Raw genomic sequence first — 15557 nt, forward strand, 5'->3', positions numbered from 1 at the left:
TTGCTTGCCAGAAATTTTTTTATACCTGGTAATTAAACTTTACATGTACTGTAATATATCATGCAGTTTAGATAATATAAATATGTGTATACCTACAATGATCATTGTTTGCTTTCATTTCAGCGAGACCACTGGGGTGTCCATAATACAGCATGTGTTCCGTGAGCAGCCGGTCCCTTATAGAGATAACCGATGCTGTACACAAGCATCCAGGTGATTAATAAGATACGGCTGCCACAGTCTCTCAAAAGTGCGTGTGATGACTTCATGTTTCCTAATGCTGCGTGACCTGACTTAGTTACATATGAGTTGCATAAATTGTGAGGCAATATAGTTACAGGTTTATGCATTTGGCTGTGAAAAAGCCTTTATAATATGAATATGCATTGTAAATTGAATAAGAGTTTTATAAATACCTGCAACTGAATTTTTTCTTTTTAACTCTAGCAGTAAAAACTGATAGTTGCCATATTATTAATACAGATTAAGTTTGTCTTTGGAAAAGAGGATTTTTTAAAAGGCTCTTAGTATGTTGAAAAATAACTAGTGTTGTACTGTACCATAATAAAGTAAAGGATCGATAACTTATGACAAAGAACATACATTATAAAGAACCACTTGGAAAAATCTCAATGTCATAAGAAATGCTGTTAATGATGTGAGCACATTATGCTTTATTTAACTGGTTATGTGAAAATGTTAAAAATGTATACGAATTTTAGCATATGATATGTCACACACACACACACACACACACACACACACACCAAAAGGATGTCAGCGGTATATACAAAGCTGGCTATGCAAGGCTGGCAAACATAAGAACTGCTTTTAGAAAGTGTGTAAGGGATCATTCAGAACCTTGTATACCTCATGTGTCAGTCCAATACTGGAGTATGCGGCTCCAGCGTGGAGTCCACATCTAGTCAAACACAAAACAAAGTTAAAAAAAGGTTCAGAGGTATGTCACCACTAGTTCTTGAGCTGAGGGGTATGAGCTACGAGGAAAGATCACTGGAACCAAACCTCACAACACTAGCAGACAGAAGAATTAGGGAAGACATGATCACCACCTATAAAATTCACAGAGAAACTGACAGGGTAGATAAGGATAAACTAATTAGCATAGATGGCACATGAACAAGGGAACACAGGTGAAAACTTAGTACCCGAAAGAACCATAAGGACATTAGAAAGAACTTTTTCAGTGTCAAGAGTAGTTAACAAATGGAATGCATTAGGATGTGTTGTGGTGGGGGTAGACTCCATACACAGCTTCAAATGTAGATATAATAAAGCCAAGTAGACTCTGGAATTTTTTTTCCAATTAAATTTAAAAAGTCAATTAACACCAGGTAATTGATAGTTGAGAGACGGGACCAAAGAGCCAAAGCTCAACCCTGGAAAAGCACAACTAGGCGAGTACATATACACACAATACGTTACAGACATACTTTGGTGTACCACCACTAATAATATGACCCATGTATTATATATTATATGCTGTATATATACAAACGTATATCAAATATATAATGTGTATGTGTAAATAAGTGTATTGGTTGAACAAGACCACACTACATACGAGTGTGTACCCAAGAGCTTAAGGTGTTTCTTTACCAGTTACAAAAGCCTAGGTTCATAAATATTGTAATTCACACAGTTAAGCCAGAGAAGCCGTGCAGGTACAGTCCATGAATATTATTTTATATACTTATAATGTTATTGGCATTAGGTTAATAATGGAGTTCCATATTTTGAATTCTTGCCACATGTTTCCCCACCATTTGTTTCAGACTCAAGTGTGCCATAATTTTAGATTATTTTTATACATGCTAATAATTATGCTATTTATTTTATTTTGTTATAGAAGAAGTGTAGGTCTCCAAGACTCATGAGGTGCACCCAAACTAACTTATACATATCATAGTATATAATATTTTTTATAACTTTGCTACTTTTTCATGTGAATCTGTAAATATACATCTGTCTTTGATTATAGAAATGTAAATTTTGTAGCTTTTTAGTCGGTGTGCATATATGTAAATCATGTGTTAGTGCATTGTACATAAAGTTATTTTATGCCTGTGTAATTATTGTTTCCCTAAACTATGAATATAAAGAAAGAAAGTGAATGATTGCATGATTTACCTTATTTTGTGTGTGCATTATATGTATTATAGAAACCTATTAGTTCACTCCTGCCTGAAATGCTTAATTTCACTGACACAACCTCATCAAATGACAGTGGTGAATAATTGCCTAAACTTTGTCCACATAACATAAACATAAGTAATTATCAAAAGAAAGCACCAAGCTGGGGAGACTATATAGCACCATCAAAGTTGTTGGATATTCAAAAGGTTCTGAATATTAATAAGAATGCCAGGACGAGACCAAAAGTGCATAAGGTGTGCGATATCAAAGGTATCGGATTCACCAAGGATACCGTCATGGGACATGACTGCAAGGGACAGTTGGGAAGCAAGACCCACGAATGTCCTAAATATCAGGACATTCAAGGTGGAGATGTACAACTGTAGGAGGGACAATGTAGTTCAGACAATAAGGAGTGTAGTGCCCCATTAAGTGCCCGAGAGTTAAACGTCTTTGACTAATATGTCACTTTGCCAGAGCCATTCCCCACTGCCAGTTATTTTGGGAGTAGGAAGGCCAAGGAGGACAGGTTACCCTTAAGAGAGCAGTTTGTTACCAGTAACAAGACTAATGATCCTGCCAATGGACACAGAGTGAAGAATACAATATGACACGAGGAGAAATATTGGTAACATGAACTGAGAGAGAAACTTGCGAGACATCTGTACAGAAAAAGTAAAGTGATGAAAGGGAACAGGGCCCACAGGAGAGGGGGGTAACAGTCAAAGCATGACATAAGCAAGAGTGAGGGTGTTGTAGAGACTGCATAAGGTAGCAAAGACAGCAACGATCATGACGATACTGTAGAGACAGGATGCCGGTTTCAACAGGCTCAGGGTAGAGAATTGTTACGGACCCGAGCCCAGCGTCCGAGCACGGAGCAGTGACGACTGCGCCATCTGTGGGTCAGCTCCCGAAACCCCCTCCAAATGGACGGCGCCATCTAGTGAGGACGAGATATACTGGCCACAAGGGCTAGTTTCCAGTCCTAATCAGCTCGTGACGTGGCAGCTGCTGACCTCTGGTGAGGTGACGCTTAGACAGCAACGCCATCTATGGAGTGGATAGGTGGGCGTTTGTGTCTAAGCCTGTAAGTGAGGTGTCCCTAGAGTGTAACCGGTACTGATGACGTGTCTGATTACAGAGTCGACCTGGGACTGCTGTAATGGAAGTTGGATCAGTCTACCCGAGGCAGCCGTAGTCTCCAAGTATTAGCTGCAGAAGTTGTGAGTCACCCCCCGGATGAACACTGTTGTGTTAGCCTGCCTGTGACGTGGCAGTTGAGGAATTGTCGTACCCGGGGCTGACTAGTGGAGAAGACTAACCACTGGGGTGTTGTGGCGAGGAGAGTGATCTGTGGGATCACACGAGGCTCCTGCCTAGGGCTCGCTACCCTAGTATCGGTCGTGGAGTGGCCTAACCAGCGGAACTGATTGGAACCTGCCAGCTACAGGCTGGATTTGTGGTTGAAGGCCTCCACGACGGTGCCCCCATATGTGCAAGAGATATGGTGCAACTAAGACAAGCAAGTGTCAAAGATTAATCCCAAAAGTTTAGTAGAATCTATATACAGAAGAGGATTACCATAGAGCAACAGGGAGGGACAAAGAATGACCTGCTTCCGAGTATGAGCCATACACAAATCTTAGTTGTAAAGAACTTCTAGCTACGATACCTGTTACCTGTGGTAACAGGTGGGTTACCTGTTACCACAGTTACCTGTGGGTTACCACAGGTAACCTCAAGGTATGATTGGTGGCCCAGGATGACACAGCATCAACTGCAAGTTGAAGCTGTCGTTGGAGGAAATGCGAGTCATCACCTCAACAACAGAAGGTAAGATCATCAACATAGAGCAGTGCTTATAACACGACTTTGAGTTACACGTTCGTATTGTCGAAAAGAGTCAAGAGAGAGTGGTACCCAGCCTCACTAAATGAATGACTAAAGAGGAAGCATTGTAGGAAGAGGGAGAGTGCCACAAAGGCCAAAATAATGGAGTTAAGACATAATATGGTATCTCCAGGTGGTGTCATATACCTTTTCCAGGTCAAAATAGACAGCAACAATGGGGGTCTTTGCAGCAAATACATTACTAATATAGATCTCTAAGTTCAGTAATACATCAGTTATGTTGCAACACTTGCAAAAGCCAAATTGAGAAGAGGAGAGGTGGTGACAGCGTTTTAAGAACCACATTAGATGGACACTTACGTTCAAAAAGTTTGCAGATGCAATTTGTTAGGGAAATAGGACAGAAGTCCTTAGTGGATGTTCCTAGAGAACCTGCTTTCCAAAAATGCTTTCCAACCACCTCAAGCCAGTTCCTTAGGGACTGACTCCTCCTCCAAGATAGTTATAAATATTCAGTAAATATTGAAATGTGCATGGAGGGAGATGGCAAAGTATTCCATAATGAATGTCATCTGAGCCTGCTGCCGTAGAACCACAGAGCGTCACAGCAGACTGGAGTTCCATGAGATAGGATCTTTATAGGGAAGCTGTAGGTGTGTGCAAAAATCTAAGGAACAAGATTCAAGAAGCAGCATATGAGTAAGGAAAGAGGGAGGGAGATGAGAACCAGAGCTAACAGTAAAAAAAAAGTATGAACCCAGTTCGGATGTGACTGTTACTGGATCCGCCACAACAGATCCAGAGGTGAAGGACTGGCGAGACATCAGATCAGTGGGCAAGGGCTCAACAAATATAAGCATCATCAAGGAAATAGTCTTCAGTAGCAGGCATAAACCAAGCGTATACTGCCATTGTGCCAATGACATATAGTATTCATAATAGTAAAAGACCTAGAAGAACTAATTGCAACCATCTAGAGAGAGAGTCAGGACTCTGATTTACCCATGAAAATAGCAACAATAACAATCTACCTGTCCTGGATTTGTTAATAACAAAAACAAAAGCATCTCTAAGCATCAGCATATATACCAAGCCTACAAACATAGGATTATACCTAAACAGTAGAAGTGAGTGCTCCTAAAGATATGAAGCCAGTGTTCTCACTGCTTATATTCGTTGAGGTCTTACCCCCCCTACCCACTGATTTGAATGGAGCAATGTGAGTAGGAAGTTTGAAAGGATAACATAACTACTGGTGAACAATGGCTATAGTAACCACAAGATAAACACCACTATAAAGTGTCAAAATTATTGTGATGAAATTAAGTGCAATGTCAGTGACTGCTGACCTGCAGGCAAGCAATTTGCTTCAAAGCTGGTCCTCCTTTTCTCAAGTGTAGATAAATGGGTGCTAATGTTTCGTTCCACAGTAACTCCTACAGTGCTCTGACATGCCTTGCTAACTCACACCACAAACTACCATGCTTTCAGGTAAAACATCATTGTAAATAATGTTTGTTCTCAACTTGCTATTTCTCTACATGACAACACATTATTTAGCTCCCCAGCAGGCAAAATATCTTTGAGTAACATTCAATTAACATTGGATCGATGTTAATTCAATGCTAGATAAATGTCGTTTACCAAGATTTGTCCAGGAGCCACGTTTCCCAGAGATGTGTGTCAGGGGCTCCACATAATCACTGACAAACAGTCATTCTACCAAATAGGTCACATTAACATATCATTATTCATAATTTTCTTTATTGATTTGTTTGTAATACCTCAAAAATATCATAGTTATTAATGAACAGTTCTAAAATCATAAGAATTTGAAACTCTAACAATGGTATTTGATTAGTTCACATTCAACAGGAAATTCTGCACGAGCATTAATTTTCTAGAAAAACAAGGTACTGTATATACATTTTTCCCTTCAAAATTGCAATAATGATTATAATACTTCACTTGATATCCCATACCTCCTCAAATCCTGAACACAGCTTGGCACAAGCTAAGGCTGCAGAAAGGTGGTACCTGGAGAAGGAAACCTCTTCTTCTACATAATCTGCTTCCACCTGAAAACATCAACACAATTTCAGTCAGTGCAGAATAATACAATTAAATAGCCCAGTCCACATATGAGGCACAAGTGACAACATTTTGGTTCCTCCTGGACCCTCATCAAGTTGTGGGTTATTGGTTTCAGGTGGAGTTATTGCAACTTATTCTCTGCAAAACATTTAAGCCTGATGGGTTAAGACATTTGTCTGATATTCACCAGGATGCTGGTTCAAATTCCTGTACTGCTCAAACTGATTTTCTATTAAGCTTGTTTGTGTGCCTTGTCCCACTACTAAAAGAAAATGCACACATGAAAGCTATATCCATATGTTATTATGACAGAAAATGGTGGTTAGTGTGGCAGAAATTGAGAACAAATGTCTTTCACTACATTGCTTTATCTTCTTCCACGCTAGTACTTCCTCACTCCATTAAATTAGAAACAGGATGACAATGGAGGTTCAGCCAATGAAAAAGTTTCATAAATTTGCTTGCTATATATTTCTGAAATAAATCGCACCAAAGCCGTTGACCTTATGGTGGTCTTTGACACGTTAGGTTGATCTTAAAAGCATGAGCTTTAATAATTATCACACACACAGGGGTTACTGTGTTGGTGCATGAGTTACAGGCAATTTATTTGTACCTAGATTGCATCTGCATAGAGTTCTGGGAGTTCCTCTACTCCCCAAGCCTAGCTAGGGGACAGGCTTGACTTGTGAGACCTTGGTCCAACAAGCTGTTGCTTGTAGTGGCCCAAGAGGCCTACATATCCAACCACAACCTGTTTGGTTTGGCACTGCCTGAAGAAAACTATCCAGGTTTCTCATAAAGACATCCACGTTTGTTCCAGCAATATTTCTTTCACTCGCTGGGAGGATGTTGAACAACCATGGACCTCTGATGTTTATACAGTGTTCTCCAATTGTACCTCTGCTCTTCACTGGTTCTATTCTGCATTTCCTATCGTTCACTTTAGTACAGTATGTTGTTAATTTACTGTGTAGATTTGGGACCTGGCCCTCCAGTATTTTATATGTGAATATTATTTGATACCACTCTCGTCTCCTTTCTAGGGAGTACATTTGGAGAGCTTCGAGACTATCCCAATAGTTTAGGTGTTTTATCGTGTTTATGTATGCTGTATATGTTCTTTGTATTTGGTGTATAATTTTACTTAACTCGGCCACAAATGAAGTGTAGTGATTAGGTTTTTTCTCCAGGGAAGTCAATGATATAAGGAATGAGTGATATTTCTGTAATATCCATAACTTCTTTCTTGTTACTGTTCCCATGTTTTGCTTTTGGTCCGATGCCTTCTCCCTTCCCCATGATAATAGGAGAGGTGATAATGATACAGTATTGCATGTCTAAAAGCACCTGGTTATTTTTCCTCTATAATGATCGAATAGGTAGCATTATCATTAAAATAACTTTGAATATCATTACAGGTTTTAAAAATATTATGTGGGAGCTGCAATCCACAAAACACATGCAACTTTCCTGTAATGTAATGAATGGGCTAAATCTGCTAAAGACAAAAACTGCAATTATTTTTATCAACAATGTTCACAACCTTTCACTTACTACATTTAACTATAAACCCTAGTTGTTCACGTGACATCCCTTACCATTTGTGAGAGTTAAAAATCATTGTTTTATTTACAGTGGCATACATGAAAAAAATGAGCCGCTTATGGGGGTTGTAATGCTGAGAATGATAATTACATCACACCAAAATAATGATTGAACTCCATACAGCGACTTGGTCTTTTCAAAGACTAGAACTACCAATACTGTACTGTACATTATTCATATCTCATGCTGTAAATTTACCAAATGCAGTTTGACAGTGCAGGAGTTCATATTCACCAAATTTAGAGCATTTTATTGTTGCGTTATATTATTAACTGTTTTGATAAACCGAGTTACATGTTTCTGATCTTGAACTTGGCTTGAGCCTTGGTCAACCAAGCTGTGACTCACATGTCGGGCTGTGAGCAGCCGCATTAAAAAGCCTGGTTGATCAGACCAGCAACCAGGAGGCCCTAGTCAGAGACAGGGCCATGGGGACATTGAACCCCTGGAAACTTCAACACCTTACCTACCTACCTGCAGAATAGAACCAGTGAAGAGCAGAGGTGCCATGGGCACAATCAGAGAACACTGTATGAACATCAGAGGTCTTCGGTTGTTCAACGTACTACCAGCGAGCTATCAGAAATATTACAGGAACAACCGTGGACATCTTCAAGAGGAAACTAGATTGTTCCTTCAAGGAGTGCCGGACCAACCTGGCTGTGGTGGGTATGTGGGCCTGCGGGCCGCTCCAAGCAACAGCCTGGTGGACCAAACTCTCACAAGTCAAGTCTGGCCTCGGGCCAGGCTTGGGGAGTAGAAGAACTCCCAGAACCCCATCAAGCAGGTATCAACCAGGTACCTCAGTTGGGTAGGTAGGTAGGTATGAATAGAAACTGAGCAGGAGCATCTTTAACCGCTGAAAAAATATGTTCCATAAATGTTTAGGTTTCAGGAGAAGCAGATGGGAATGGTCATACTTGCAACACCATCCTCAAAACAATGCCCTGTAGCAGTCATTTCCTCTGTAACTTAAACAAGCTTTAAGTATAACTCCAAACTGATGATATTTGACATTTTCTAAAAAAAAAAAAAAAAATTATTGCATCATATTTAGGAGTACAACTTTAAAAAATAATTCACACCTGAAAATTAAATGCACAACTAAGTGGTTTAATTCACTATTAAACTAGGTGTATAATATTAACAATTAGATTGCATGAAACAACATTTTTTGCAAATGAATGTCAAAACTATCATGAGTTTCAACCCATCATATAAAAAAGATAACAGGGAGAGCATAACACAACGAGTGTGGTTCTCATCTTGCAACTACACAGGTAATCACAAGAGTGAATGGTGAGCAAATGGAGTCATTCCGAGTCATGACAATTTTGAATTTGCACTGATAACGAAAGTTTTGAAATTGTACAATAGTTAAGCATTGTATAAATTAATATATGGTATAGGTATCATGCCTTACCTTTCCATGAGCCATAGCACCAATAACAACTACGATTGGTTCTTTGGCAGGAACAAGCTCTCGAGGATTTACAAATTTATTTGCCGTAAATGAAGTGCCTATCTTGTGGCAGCCAGGAGGAAGGTGGTCCGTGACAGGATTACGTATTACCTTTAATAACTTCATATTTCCATCCGATGCTCGAACACTCAGTTTGTGCAAAAGTTGAACTGAAATGTAGGACAGATTATTTTGGGGAGGCTCCACATGGCATTATATAATTTAAGATGACAGTATTTAAGGTTAGCTTTTAATTTGACTTGACCTAAATGCTGTGTGTGCTACAGGCTCTTCAGTTAATAATGTTCATTAAAAATTCAATATATTCAAACAGTAGCTTTTGATAAATAAAGTATTAATATTTTTTTTTTTTGCAGTAAGAATCTAAAGTATTATTGTACTGTACTTTTTATATAATAAATGTACAGTGTATGGTAAAATAACCAGCATTCAACTAAGTTACTGATGTTCAAGTAAGATTTGAACATCAATATCATAAGGCAAGGAAATTTTAGCAGTATATTTTAGCAGAAATTTTGCAATCCCCGTGGAACAGTGGTAAGACACTCGCCTAGCATTTTGTGAGCCCTTTAGCTTGGGTTTGTATCCTGGCCAGGGAGGATTGACCAGGCAGTAATCCTTAACTGTAGCCTCTGTTCACCCAGCAGTGAATGGATACCTGGTTGTTAAACAATTAGCGGGTCATAATCCGGGAAAAATTATGACTAAGGACTTGCCCAAAAGGCTATGCGTGCTAGTGGCTGTACAAGAATGTAGGAACTCTTGTACATATATATAAATAAAAAATAATATATATATATATATACACTAAGGTCTGTATTATACTACCCTTTATTGCAATGCAATTATGCAATACTAATCATAACATTCCTGGATCCCTGAGGGATGCAAGAGTGGATAAACTTTCAAGTTTCACTTTGTATTACAGCAAATAATGAAGCAGAATTTACATGTAAATGAATATGTTGCCATTCAACTTACTATATGGAGGTAGAGGGTATGGAAAAAGAGGGATAAAATCCTAATACAGTATTACATTTGATCCACCCCAATTTCACATTAGAAACAAATGCAGAAATCAAGATAGAAATATTCAGAACATACTGTTACTTGCAAGTCATTTTCCTGGAAACTCTATACATTTTGACTGCAGTCATGAAATCATTTTGATTTTGCTAAATTTTAGAATTTCCAGTCAACTCATCTTCCCCACACCATATGCAACCAGTAGGCACTCAACAATTTTTCAATACATTCTATATTACTGGAGTATGCACTCATTCCTCCCTCCCCCACCTTCCCCTCCGAGTCTAATGTAAAAATGCAATTCTTAGTATACACGCAAGTTTCATCCTCCAGCAGAATTTACTATCATATCTTTCCTTATTGTGACTGCTTATAAGCAAAATATCTTACCCATAAGACCTGCAAATCTTTTGAATGTTCTTGGTATCCTGCATTGTGGATTCACCTCGATCAGGACATTTTTTTCTGTGTGGATGTAAACCTGAAAGTTGCAAGTTTATATAGATATCACCATACTGTTGTTTATTTTTGTTATCTGATATGAAAAATTGTCTGAAAAATCATAAAGACATTAGATGTTACTTTAAATAAAAGCATGAAATTAGCTCCCATAAGTTAATTTAGTATTGCAGTGTAAAAAAAAAGGCTTTTTCTCAACATAGTGAATTATAATTCCAACAAAGTGTAATACATGTGCCGTCTGTAATTTGATCGACAAATTAAATCAGTATGATTTATAAAATAACTCTTTAGAGCAAAAAATGATGCAAAAGAAGTGAACAAAGAAATACTGTATTGTCAAATAAGATCACAACTGAAAAAGAAACCATAAAGATATGAAAACCAATAAATTTAGTTCCATGTGAGAAAGAAGGTGCAAGGGAAGAATGAGTATGTGCTCCTACCTGGAGTTTACCAGACTGGTTAAGTGGAGAATCCTGCAACATGAGGAGGCACTGATGAAGAATATCTGGGCGGTAGTTGGCAGGGTTTTTGTTGTACTTTTTCATCAGTCCCATGTGGTCATCACAGTTAAGGAGCTCATAACCTTTACCATTCTATAACAACAACAAAATTGTTTGAGGCTATTTTATCTTCACCGTGAAGTGGAGTAAATGCACAGTGAAATTCTCAATGTATACTTTTCCTTGTAGCAGAATATTTAACTAAAAACAGCAATTGCATTCTACAATGTGAATAAAACAAGTTAACAATCTCATTATGTATTTTGTACGCTGTCTCTTTCAAAATTGCAGAAAAGGTTAGATTAAATGCTAAACATTTGCAGGCACATTAAAAAAATGTTGCAAATATATAACCTGTAGTTTATATATGGTTTGACTATCAAATATGCAAACATGCCGATTATGTTTTCTGTCCAACTTGGAATAACCCTTGCCTCTCCATGGCAAGAGAGCTTACCCTCTCATCTGTCAAAGTAAGCACCTGACCTGCACCTGTATACTACCCCAGCTTCGTTTCGCTAATGTGTGCAGACATTTAAAGTGTTGGTCCCTAAATACTTTAATACTTATTAATATTTAAATGAAAATAGTAAACATCTTGCCATTATGTCAGCTTAAAATGTAGATAACATTTTATCAATGGCTTCTGCTAGCAGCAAACCCAAGAGGAAACATTCAGTCGTGATTTTTTTAGCAGAAAGTGCCAATCACTGGTCTCACGTGCTGAATACAAAGTGAGCCAGACAACTAAGATATTCTGAAGGCTAAATATAAGACCTTTGCCCGTTATGCTCATAGTGAGAATAATGCAGCAATGTTGACCAAACCACACTGTAGAAAGTGAAGGGACAATGACGTTTTGGTCTGTCCTGGACCATACTCCACAATCGACTTGAGAATGGTCCAGGATGGACCGAAACGTCGTCGTCCCTTCACTTTCTAGTGTGTGGTTTGGTCAACATATTTCAGCCAAGTTATTGTGACTCCTCGTCTGCATAATGCAGCAATGCAGTAGATAGTTATTAACAGCTGATAGTTACCCCCAAGGTTAAATTACTGACCCTTCTAGGATGCAACCCCACAACAAGCTGACTAACTCCTGGGTATCCATTTACTGAAACGTGTACAGGGAAATTAGGTGAGAAGAAATGTGCCCAACCATTTCTGTCCTGACCGGGATTTAAATTAAACCCGGAATTCTCTACCGTGAGTCGAGAACAAACCCGACTATACTACTAAGACCCTCAAAGCCTAATTTATATTAGGCTTAACTAAAAGATTAACTTATATTAGCCTAAACTTAACTCTAGGCTATTCTTATACATAATCAAAATCTAATAAACCTAAAAGTGACAAACAGAAAATCCTACAGATTAAAATTGCCTGTTTTTAACTATGTTAAATACAGTATAACTGCAATTTTTGTCTTTCCAGCTAGACTGGAAATAGACAAGACAGACCAAATGTCTTGTCTGAATATGTCTCTCAGAATGTGTCTTCTCCGAAATGACAATATAATATACAGATACTGTATATGTATGTACTGTATGTGTAGACATTATATTATATATATATATAATATATATATATATATATATATATATATATATATATATATATATATATATATATATATATATATATATATATATATATATATATATATATATATATATATATATTATATATTATATACATACACATATATAGCTGCTACATCATTTTATTCTTCAAAATAATGCAGTGCTAGCTGCATAACATAGCTCACCTTTATATTCTCAGGGTATGCCCTCTCTTTAGAATGATAATGCAGTTGGATTTAAGACGTGCACTCACCTTCACACTCTCTAGGTTTGCTCTCTCCAGGATGACAATGAGACGCTTGTCTTGGTTCCTGACGTGAGCTGGCGTCTGCTGGCGCTGGGAAGACTCCTCACCCTCTTCTTCTACCTCCTCCCCTTCCTCATGCTTCCTCTTCTTTCCCATTACTCAGGCTGTACCGTAAAGGCTTAATGCTACGAAGACAAATTTACGTGTTTAGGTGGGATCCACAGTTAAAATAGAATCCTTCCCTTCCTACAAGTGTCAGTTGCGTCCTATTGTTAATTATACTTGAAGAATGACTGAAAGTTTTCGTGCCCAAAGTCTTAAAAGGGCCTCAAGGTTCTTCTTCTTACGTGCAGTTTGGGAGAAGGTCTTCAAGTCCCGATAGAAATAACTGCACACTTGAAGGATCCCGTGTTGAAATCAGTTGTGTTATTTTATGTACTAGTGGCTTTACAAGATTGTAATTACTATACTATGTATCCTCACAATCCCAACGTACCTTCTTGTATATATATAAATAAATGTGAGGAGTCCGAGCCCGAGAACGTCTCCACACACGTGCCACTGTGTTGTAAATATTCGAACCCCAACAGACCCAACTATAGGATGGGTTAACCCAAGTATCGCGCTTCCAAAAGGGTCGCCCAAGTTGGAAAAGACGAACGCTGAAAGAATATTGTTGAAAACATCTTGATACCTGATTAAACCAAAATTATTTATTAGTCAGAAGAAAGACAGAAACGCGATCTATATGTAAAACCTCTACCTAGACAAATATTTTAAGTAAAACCGAAGATATTTGTAGTTGTATAAAAGTGGCAGTATTCATCGCTCGTCAAACTCGAAAACCGCAGCATTCGTCTCAGAACCATGCCTATTTCACGCAGATTCCTTAATAAACGTAAGAGTTTTATATGTCACAAGAAAGAGATATATGAGCGTCGTTCTAAATACCTTACCATGGGCATATTTAAATTTAAAGCGAAGATACGTGTACTTTTATAATAGCCGAGCTCCGACTCCGGACAGATCGATCAACGGAGTAACTCTCAGAACAATGCTTATTTCACGTAAATTTGTAAATAATCGTAAATTTTTTATATGCCTCAAGAAAGATAGGAATATAAGGCTCATTATCACTATATAAGGCTCATTAACACTTTATCATAGAGATAATTAAAGTTCTAATGAAGATTCATGTATTTTAATAATCGCCGAGCTGCGACCCCCGCATAGACTGAGCGACAGAGCAACTCTCTCAGAAGAATGTTTATTTTACGTAAATTCGTTAATAAACACAAATGTTTTACACGTCTTAAGAAAGATAGAAATATAAGTTTTATTTTAAATACATTACATTAGACATATTTAAAGCTCAAGTGAAGATATATATGTTTTTATAGTGGCGTTCAGTAGCTTTTCGGTCATGGAGTGCAGACGCCTACGCACTTGCCAATATGTTATGTAATTAACAAAGATACGCTAATAAAGCCTAAAATATTACATGCCTCCTGAAAGACAGAGCTATAATCGTTATTGTGAGTGCATCAAAGGAAATATATCATGTTGGAGACCAATGATATAGCAATTTTAATTTAAGTTTCGAGTCCCGCCCGGTCGAGAGAGATTGGGCGACTCTCGCCCCATCTATTGGAGATTCTGTCCACTAAAGACCCAAAGCTACTCAAACCTTCCTAGCATTACGTAAGCAATGAAGTAATATGGTATATTTACTCACTATAATGTGGATGCTGGATGCAGAAAATGAGAAAACATAATTTTACTCTGAAAAAATATCATTTCATAACAAAATAAGATGTAAATATGTAATATCAAAGGAAGTCGATGGTCCAAGCAACACTATCCTGGAGCGACTTATCCAAGATATATTGCTCTCTGGAATGTGTTTGCTGGCATATCAACCTTCTGTACACAGTGATCCAGTCGTCGAACTTCTCTGCTCAAATTATCGCAAATTTAATTTATGATGTTAACAAGTAGAATGCGTATTTTTAATCAAATCTAACGATATTAACAAGTAGAATGCGTATTTTTAATCAAATCTAACATAACTAGCCAGAAAACGTTAAAGATTATTTAAAAATACATGGTTGGAAGTTAAATCAACTCCATAGAACAATATTTTTGTTATAGATACTAATCGTTATTTGTTGGTATGCGTTCGCTACTTAAACTATCATGTACTGTATTTATGTAAAATCTCCCTGTTTCTTCGGACATGGAACACGGAACCTTACACGCTCTCTGATTTACTGTTTAATAGATTCACAAATAAGCTTATTTTTTATTTATTTATTTATTTTTTTTTGAGATATATACAAGAGTTGTTACATTCTTGTACAGCCACTAGTACGCGTAGCGTTTCGGGCAGGTCCCTGGAATACGATCCCCTGCCGCGAAGAATCGTTTTTTCATCCAAGTACACATTTTACTGTTGCGTTAAACAGAGGCTACAGTTAAGGAATTGCGCCCAGTAAATCCTCCCCGGCCAGGATACGAACCCATGACATAGCGTTCGCGGA

At 37.9% G+C, this 15557-nt stretch overlaps 2 protein-coding genes across 10 annotated transcripts in view; one reads left to right on the forward strand and one right to left on the reverse strand.

The window, feature by feature from the left end:
- LOC123754956 (mucin-2) overlaps positions 1–2135 on the forward strand; it is a 126604-nt gene extending 124469 nt beyond the window's left edge. For all 6 annotated transcript variants that reach the window (XM_045737304.2, XM_045737307.2, XM_069332907.1 and 3 more), the window contains one exon: positions 124–2135. In XM_045737304.2, the coding sequence (XP_045593260.1) occupies positions 124–165 (42 nt within the window). In that variant the 3' untranslated portion in view covers positions 166–2135. The remainder of the gene's footprint in view (positions 1–123) is intronic.
- Positions 2136–5758: 3623 nt separating this feature from the next.
- Positions 5759–14092, reverse strand: LOC123754957 (ribosomal RNA small subunit methyltransferase NEP1). 4 transcript variants are annotated; one of them, XM_045737311.2, is made up of 6 exons: positions 13974–14092; positions 13024–13202; positions 11128–11280; positions 10613–10703; positions 9137–9345; positions 5759–6089 (listed from the first exon to the last, which is right to left on the reverse strand). In XM_045737311.2, the coding sequence occupies exons 2-6, from the start codon at positions 13171–13173 to the stop codon at positions 5976–5978; spliced, it is 717 nt and encodes a 238-aa protein (XP_045593267.1). In that variant the 5' UTR covers positions 13174–13202; positions 13974–14092; the 3' UTR covers positions 5759–5975. The 4 variants fall into 4 exon arrangements, with proteins under 4 accessions (XP_045593267.1, XP_069189010.1, XP_045593266.1 ...); XM_069332909.1 differs by lacking the exon at positions 13024–13202 and adding an exon at positions 13514–13711 and having other exon boundaries at positions 13974–13997; XM_045737310.2 differs by lacking the exon at positions 13974–14092 and adding an exon at positions 13514–13604.
- Positions 14093–15557: the final 1465 nt, after the last annotated feature.

Source organism: Procambarus clarkii, chromosome 28 (genome assembly GCF_040958095.1).
Source record: "Procambarus clarkii isolate CNS0578487 chromosome 28, FALCON_Pclarkii_2.0, whole genome shotgun sequence".
NCBI lineage: Eukaryota > Metazoa > Arthropoda > Malacostraca > Decapoda > Cambaridae > Procambarus > Procambarus clarkii.

Excerpts from the sequence above, each read along its gene's own strand:
- LOC123754957 (XM_069332909.1), bottom strand. Across the intron at positions 11,281-13,513 it reads ATTTATATATATACAAGAAG|AATGGTAAAGGTTATGAGCT; the intron begins GTACGTTGGGAT and ends TTGTTGTTATAG. Across the intron at positions 10,704-11,127 it reads ACCAGTCTGGTAAACTCCAG|GTTTACATCCACACAGAAAA; the intron begins GTAGGAGCACAT and ends TGCAACTTTCAG.